Genomic DNA, 9,106 nt, shown 5'->3' on the forward strand with positions numbered 1-9,106 from the left:
GTAAAGTAAGGAATATATTGAGTTTTCATAGAACTTCCTCGTCTAATTCGACCTTGAATCATGTTTAAACAATAAAAGGCCACTCACGAATGTAAAGTAAGGAATATATTGAGTTTTCATAGAACTTCCTCGTCTAATTCGACCTTGAATCATATTTAAACAATAAAAGGCCACTCACGAATGTAAAGTAAGGAATATATTGAGTTTTCATAGAACTTCCTCGTCTAATTCGACCTTGAATCATATTTAAACAATAAAAGGCCACTCACGAATGTAAAATAAGGAAGATATTGCATCTTATCAAAGGAAAATATGTATCTAAGCCGGAGCAAAATTTTCATATGTCTTAAATCTCTCTCTCTCTCAGTCTAGCCATAATTCAACTCAAGCTGATTTACTCCGCGTTTAAAGAGAGAGAGAAAGAAATTGACCTATCAATCAAATCAAAAGGCATATTTGTGCACAAACGTGGCTTGTGAAGGTATAGAACCATAGACTATTCACATAGACTTTGCTTTCAGATAGAGAATGAATAAACACATAGTATATAACACCAATATTGTGAAATTACTGTCAACTAGCGATGTTGAGTGACATTAAATTTTGTAGCAAGTCTTCTGATTAGTAAAAACCAATGTTAGAAACCTTTAAAGAGATCAGAATCTTCTTTATTTAAATCGCACCTGGCTTTCACGCTAAAATATAATTGAAAATACCCTACAGTAATAGATAGTAGTTGTCATTGGCAACCGTTTCTGTGAATATCAGTTAAATGTCACCATTTTGCTTAGTCTTTCAACAAGCATATTTAAGCTTAGATATGTTTAAACGGGTATATTGAAACATTTGCCTGGGCAACGGAATATGCACGAGCCCTCGAGCAAACATGCCCATATAAATGGGCAACTAAGTAACAGAAGTTAACAAAATATGTGAAAACTTCAAATACACAAATGAGACAGTCTCCTTGGTTACGGTATAACTTTTAAACTGAATTTTTTTTCCCTAGTACATTACAGTTTCAAGATAGAAATACGCATATTAGATACTAGAGGGGAGCAAAGATTTCATACAAAATATATCATAACTTGAGAAGTACTTAAACGTCTTCAGTGACTTATAAATAGACATATAAAGATATTCAGGCATACAAGAAGAAAAGAAGGGGGGAAGTGACGTCATAAACTCACATTATTAACGCTGCGTGAGTTCTACTTAAAATATGAACACACAAGAAAAAAACACTGAAATATAGAATTTTTAAGCAAGGTTGTTCAATAGAAGTAGGAAAATACACCTTTTAAAAGCGTTATGTCAAATATTTAAAATAAAAAGTAAAAATAATGTTTGGTTTTCCAGTCTTTTATTACTTTTGTGGACTTAAGCCTAGATAAAAACAAACTTATACACCGTACTGCTGTTGCTCGTTACAAATACGTTTTCCAGAACATTCTCAGTCGTGACTCCTTACAATAACAACCCGCAGTGATAAATAGCGCAGCCTTTCAGTTTAATAATCGTAACATAGGCTCTATGGGTTAAATTTTTGAGTTTTCGAAAAACACTCTGATTATGGTGTTTTCAGTTAGTTAACTCGAAGTAGAATGTTGTGAAGCCTTGTAATAAACACAGCACACGCTGAGTGTGAAATATCGCGAAGCCTTGGAACAAACATAGCACACGCTGAGTGTGAAATAACAATAGGAAAACCCTGAAGATAACAGAGACTGGAATTTCAATCATAAAGAACTCTCTCGTATTATTTTAATCTCAAATATTTGACCTTCTTCTAACATCTTTGATAGATTTATTTATTTATCTTCATGCTTTTAATTATCAACTGCTATCATATATAAATATATCAAATAGGCGATTTTTTCAGTATAATATTGGTTAATTCAGACTAATTTCTACACCAAACTAATGATATGGTACGAAAAAAAAAAACACTTTCTTACACCCTTAAGTTTGTCTTTTCTGGCTGCACAACAGTAGACGTCCTAACCATACTGTAAGGTTATATTTTCTAACTGCATCATAGTAAATGCCCTTACCATTCTACAAGGTTGTCTTTTCTGGCTGCAACTTCTGTGAGGTTATCTTTTATAGCTGCACTATATTAACCATCACCATTATTCTGTAAAACCTTTAGTGGATATACGCTTGCACAATAATGTATTGTTTTTATTTATTTATTAATGATATTCAAAAAGAACGTATTGCGTGTCAGATTGATGCAACAAAAAAGATGAAATATATATCTATACATATATTGTCTACAGAATTGAAGAATGTAAGTATGCTGTTTGTTTATTTGTATATGCAAGTAGGAAAATTAAAACAATACTTGTACATACGAGTGGATAAATAACAGAAAAATAATTATGTTAGAAGATAACACGTGCTCTATGTTTGTGTTGGAATGAAAGCAGCAAAACTGCGCAATAACGCAATAATCTTTCGCATTTGGTAAGAAAAAAGCAGGAAAGTTAAATCAAATATATTTTGTACAGCTAAATACAAACGGAAAGGCGAAAGAAAAAGTTGAAGGTAACGTTAAATGTGTTCTTTATCTCTATATGCAAACAGAGGTGTGCTATTTTGTGTACTGTTGAAGCTGAAAGATAACACAATAATATATATTTACTATTAGTCTTATTCATAATAACGTAAATAATGTTTATGTCAAGATTTTATACTAACCGTACTTATAAGAAAAATAGTTTGTTTTGAATTTCGCCCAAAGCTACACGAGGGCTATCTGCGCTAGCCATCCCTAATTTAGTAGTGTAAGACTAGTCATCACCACCCACCGCCAACTCTTGGGCTACTCTTTTACCAACGGATTGACCGTCACATTATAACGCCCTCACGACTGAAAGGGCGAGCATGTTTGGTGTGACGGGGATTCGAACCCGCGACCCACAGATTGCGCGTCGAGTGCCCTAACCACCTGGCCATACCGGGCCAAGTATATAGTAAACGTTTTCTATCATTTTGAGCTATGTGTATACTGAGAGTAGCTATGCTTAATCGGTTCACTTGTATTAAGTTATCAACTATATTTTACTTTTCGGAAACATCAAGAATATCTCTTTTACTCTTTTAGTACAATTTCTGTGATATCTTGAATTTTAAACTTCTCTTGAGTTTGTTTTAGGGCTATCTGCTGTGTCCACCGCGGGGAATCGAACCTCAGATTTTAGCTTTGTAACTCCGTAAAATTACCGCTGTTACACCAGGGAACACTCCTCTTGTGTCATATCATATTCCATTATTTGTAAAACAATGTATACACCTTTTTCTCAATTTGTTTTTACTACTTAGTGCTCAAATATTGATTTCAAAAAACTTTTTGTTTTCAGAGCTTGCAATGCTTCTTGGGAATCTAAGCTTATTTAATCAAATGGCGGAAATAAGTGACGTGAAATAGATGATTTTTTTAAAACACGTGACAGTTCCACTTAATAACAATTGTACGAGCAAGATGTCTTACGCTAACATGTGGTGTTAAGCTACGAGCTACACTGTCGGTCATATCTTTACAGTCATAGTGTTACACCTTTTAGTTAAGATGTGAACAAAAATAACTGTCATCCTTATTGTCCTGTTGTCAAAGGAGCCGTTGACAGGGTCGCACTAACTTCATCTCGGTCCCAAACCTTGAGAAAAGACAACCAATAAGAAATACTAAATCAATACTGATAAAAACGTAGAAAGGTAGTTCATATGGATGTACTATCAGTTCTCTTAAAACGAACTTTGTTATGTTATTACGAACTTAAGAAATAATAACAGGTTTTGTTTTATACGTAATTTAATTTGTAGCTTCGGAAAATTTAAAAAAAATCAAATTTTTTTCAATTATCTTAGACTAAAACTTGTAAATAGATAAAACTAACGGATGTAATTAGTTACGAGTATTATTGTGAATAAGGAAGTCCACTGATTTCTGAGTACATGTAATCTAAAATATGCCCCCCAGTGGCACAGCGATATGTCTACGGACTTACAACGCTAGAATCCGGGTTTCGATACCCGTGGTGGGCAGAGCACTGATAGCCCATTGTGTAGCTTTGTGCTTAATTACAAACAAACAAACAATCTAAAATATGCCCCCCCCAGTGGCACAGCGATATGTCTACGGACTTACAACGCTAGAATCCGGGTTTCGATACCCGTGGTGGGCAGAGCACAGATAGCCCATTGTGTAGCTTTGTGCTTAATTACAAACAAACAAACAATCTAAAATATATGTAAAAAAAAGGTAAGGACGATGTTTTGCAGAAGGTGAAAGTCTTTCAATCTCTCTAAGGATTTTTTTTTTGAATATTTCATTTTTGCTTTCATCAATGGAGACTTTTAAGAACGTCGTTTTTTTTTTCAAAAAAGCTGAAGTCGAATTTCACATGGAAAAACTCTTCTAATCTTTAAGTGATTTTTTTTAAATGTTTCATTTCGTATTTTTAAAGAGCTGAAGCTAAAGTTTATTATATTGGAGACTTCTGACCTCTCTTGATTACGTAACGACTTCGTTTGTCTTCTGTAAATGTTGAAAATGATGTTTTGGATGCGAAAATCGGATGACATTTTCGTGGATCCTTTCATATTTTTCATTTGTATTCTATGAAGGTTAAAGATTTAAAAGCGAATTTTTTTGACATCTTTAGCTTTACTGATATACTTCATTTAACCTCTATAAAGAAAATTCGGAAAGCCTTCTGAACTCTTAAGGTATGTTTTCATATTCTTCATGTGTCTTCCCTAAAAGTTCAAGAAATGTTATCAGTACGAATGTCTTCTAATCTTTCATTGGACGTTCTTAAGTCCTTCGTTTGTTTCGCAAAGGATTGAAGATATTGTTTCAGAGGTTCTGTTTTTTGTTTGTTTGTAATTGAGCACAAAATTACACAATGGGCTATCTGTGCTCTGCCCACCACGGGTATCAAAATTCGGATTCTAGCGTTGTAAGTCCGCAGACATACCGCTGCGCTACTGGCAGAGTTTTGACTCCTGGATTGTTGATTTTTCTCTGTGAATTAGAAAGGTTTATAAGAACCACTTTGGCTTAATATACAGCAATAGAAAATATTCAGCAACTTTAATGAGGACCGAGTGATTGTTCAAGAAGATATTGTTAGCATTTTTTGAAAGCAAAACCACATTTTGAGCTATTTGCGGTCTGTCCACCGCGGGGAATAAGATTCCGAATTTTATCATCGTAAGTCCTGATATTTATCACTGACCCACCTGGGATGTTGCACAAGAAAAAATGTTGTTTTAACTCCACAAAAATGCTTTTGAAGTCCTGTGACACAACCACTAAATGTCCTATTGTTATTCATGGACTATCTGCGCTGTGCCCACTGCACAGATAGATTCTAAAATTTTAGCGTTAAATCCCTCGAGCTTTCCTCTAAGTCACTGGAAGAGTGGGGGGGGGCATATTCATTATAAACGAAAGAACTGGGGTTTACAACTGCTTTATGAAATGACTTTACGAGCAATATAATGAAGACATAAATTATTGGTTTTTGAAAGCTATATGAAACTCTTTTTTTTTCTTTTCAGTAAATGGTGAGTAAATTTCGCCGCAAGTTCTCGGGTAGTTTCCCTTTAATGATAAGCTACTCGCAGTGTGTGGGAGTATATACATTAATTATAAATCAGCCCATTAAAGTACTTAAAATGTTTATCCAGATGAGAAGGTAACATAGATCATGACTTTTTTTTATTATTATTCTTCGGCGAGTAAGTATTGGTTTCGGTACCAATGAGGATTTTGAAGCTCTCTATGCAAAATTTTGCTTGCTTATGATAATTATAAAACATTTTCGTTGTATACACGAACAAATCAAGTATATCTAGTTTTGTTACTGTTTACTTAGAGAAAAATACATACGTGCACGAGCTTTCTACTAGAACCACTGTGGCGGAAAGACATTGTTTGTTTCACCTAAATTGTATGTTTAACTAAGCCAGAATTTCTCCGAGACACGTAAAGCATACTTGTAGATCTAAAAGCGTAGAACAAGATAAATGTAGAGATCCCTAGAATAGTAACTTGAAAGTATATACAAGTATATACCAACAAAGTTGGCAAAGTTTTGGTTTATCTTCAACCATACTTGTCATCAGTTTTCCTGAATATGTGCAGCTTTCATTAACTAGATATAAATTCAGGTTAGATAGCAACCCCCCCCCTTTCCAATAAAGATGCTTAATCACGAAGATAAGTTATTGTGATATTTGAAGTTTCTACTTCCTTAACAGTGAGAGTTTTTTTTTTTTTTACTTCTTAAACTAAGACATGAATCTGATAGACAATATAACTAGCTCTGTGAAATTTGACCGCCATTAAATTCCGGTTAAGTAGCTATATATATAAAGACAAAATGTGTCTTTGTTTGCACCCTAACTCCTACGAGCCTATTGGGCCAATCTAAACCAAAATTTATATGTGAACACTATGAACTTTGGGGAATGTCCTAAGAGGGTCAAATTGAACTTGACCCTATTTCTATTTTGTAAAGCCTGTTGGTTAATTACTTCCAGCATATTGAGTGAATCTCAAACAATATTGGCAGGTTGACGCTTTAGACAATGTTGAATATTTTAAAGGGATTCAAAGTCAAAGTATAAAAGTTGATGGACTGTTTCTCAAACAACCATGCTTTTCTCATGGTCAATGAGATGTACGGTGTTCAAGGGTGGGATTACCTCAAAATCTTTATTTGTTGGTAGATGGAAAGCAAACTGCATATGTTGTTTATGAAGAAGCTTTGTGATAATTTTCAAATTTTGAGATGAAGTTTACGTTCAATTTTTTCTTTGAATTATACGATTGCTGTTAAACTCACAATACTTTAATTAAGTTTAAACATTACACGTCAATTGACTAGTATTTCAGCTTGTAAAGAAATAAAAACAAAGATTGTTTTGTTTCTGTTTCAGGTGAAAGTAGAAATAATGTGTTTGGAAGGTCCGAGGGATCTCGTGTTCAAGTCTGCCAGGACCTGTGCTTGTTTTCACTGCAAGAAAGACTAGAAACCCAGGTGTATTTAAGGAGTACCGTTACTGACAGAAAAAATTACAACATATTTAGATATTTTAAAGATATATGTAACTTTGTCGTGTTGTACTGTTACTGGAACCACTTAATCTCGTAACTGTATTATTGTCTGTCATAAAAAATAACGTAAATTATTGGCCAATTTAATTGTATATTAGAAGAATTGAAATGCGTTCATAAAAATACACGATGTTATAATTGAATATAACCTTGTAGTTAAAATACTTAAGTACAAGTTAATAAAAAATACGTGACATAATTATTTAATATAACCTTGTAGATAATATACTTGAGTATAAATTTATAAAAATTCGCGAAATAATTATTTAATATAACCTTGTAGTTAAAATACATGAATATAAGTTCATAAAAATAATTGACATAATTATTTAATATAACCTTGTAGTTAAAATACATGAGTATAAGTTCATAAAAATAATTGACATAATTATTTAATACAACCTTGTAGTTAAAATACATGAGTATAAGTTCATAAAAATAAGTGACATAATTATTTAATACAACCTTGTAGTTAAAATACATGAGTATAAGTTCATAAAAATAAGTGACATAATTATTTAATATAACCTTGTAGTTAAAATACATGAGTATAAGTTCATAAAAATAATTGACATAATTATTTAATATAACATTGTAGTTAAAATACTTAAGTACAACAGATTGTAAGCTCTTCCAGAGTTTACCTTGAAAAACTTATTCTACTTATATAGCTCAAGCGTAAGTTTTAGATTTTAAGAAGTGATTTACGACCTCCTTAATTCAAATACCAGATATTTATTATTGAGTTGTATTGTAAAATTTACTTCGAAATAAATAAAGAATAAAAACGTCACTTGCTTCTAAATCGTAATTCCGTATATTAATTTTTTCTTTCATGTATAAATTTCTGCTTCAAGAACTACAATGATATGATCGTAATCTAGAAGTTTGGAACAACCGTGTGCAAGTAGCATTTTTATGAGATGTATTTTTTTCCATTAAAATTTGTTAAACAATATTCTTGGATTACAGCTTACAAAAATGTATTAAGACACAGCTTCATGATTAACAAAGGATGTTGGGCATGATACTCAGAGTACTCTAGTATCACAAGAATTGGTTTAAATTAAGTAGTTGATATATATTAATGCTGCCTTTTCCACTATTAATCCTTAGGGGTTTGATATAGTTAAAGATTTATATTCCAGTTAAAAATATATAGAAGAATTACAATGTACAAATCATCTTAAGATGAAAAGCATAACGTTGTATTAGCGTGTATTCGATAAAAGTGATATATTTTCTTATTTTACAGTTGTGTAGGAACCTGAGGCTTTACAAAAAACAAAGAGCTGGTTTTTTTTTACCAGCTTTAACAGTCTGAAAATGCAATAATTAGTTTCATCGTATGTTTTTCAAAGATCTTCTTGTTAATATTTACTAGACTTTATATAAATATACACATGAGAGTTTGTTTGTTTGTATTATAAGCACAGAGCTACACAATGGGCTATCTGTGCTCTGCCTACCACGGGTATTGAAACCAGATTTCTAGCATTGTAAGTCCGCAGACCTACTGCTGATCCACTGGAGGGTTCTGTATGTATAAGAGAAACGGCTACAACTTCCTTGATGACCAAACTTTAAAGTATTATTTGTCACGTCAGGGGGACAATCGGATAAACTTGTTATAATTAATGTAAAAAATTTTTTTAGCATATTAAGAACAGAGGTTGGTGAATAACATAGTAAGAATAAAATGTCAGGAGAACTTTGAATTCATATGTCAAAGTGGTCATTGTCGAATCAATAGCATACATAGACAGGGAACCTGTTGAATTTATAGGTAACAATAACCAAACATGTAAACGACATTACAGCATGTCAGAGGGACACTTTGTCAGGAGAACTTTGAATTCATATGTCAAAGTGGTCATTGTCGAATCAATAGCATACATAGACAGGGAACCTGTTGAATTTATAGGTAACAATAACCAAACATATAAACAACATTACAGCATGTCAGAGAGACAC

At 32.7% G+C, this 9,106-nt stretch overlaps 1 protein-coding gene across 1 annotated transcript in view; it reads left to right on the forward strand.

Moving 5' to 3' along the window:
* The window catches only part of LOC106456882 (thyrostimulin alpha-2 subunit-like), a 27,956-nt gene extending 20,031 nt beyond the window's left edge, over window positions 1–7,925 (forward strand). The window contains exon 4 of the mRNA XM_022382678.1: window positions 6,955–7,925. Coding sequence (XP_022238386.1) covers window positions 6,955–7,047 — 93 coding nt within the window. The 3' untranslated portion in view covers window positions 7,048–7,925. The remainder of the gene's footprint in view (window positions 1–6,954) is intronic.
* The last annotated feature ends 1,181 nt before the right edge of the window (window positions 7,926–9,106 follow it).

Source organism: Limulus polyphemus, unplaced genomic scaffold, assembly GCF_000517525.1.
Source record: "Limulus polyphemus unplaced genomic scaffold, Limulus_polyphemus-2.1.2 Scaffold268, whole genome shotgun sequence".
NCBI lineage: Eukaryota > Metazoa > Arthropoda > Merostomata > Xiphosura > Limulidae > Limulus > Limulus polyphemus.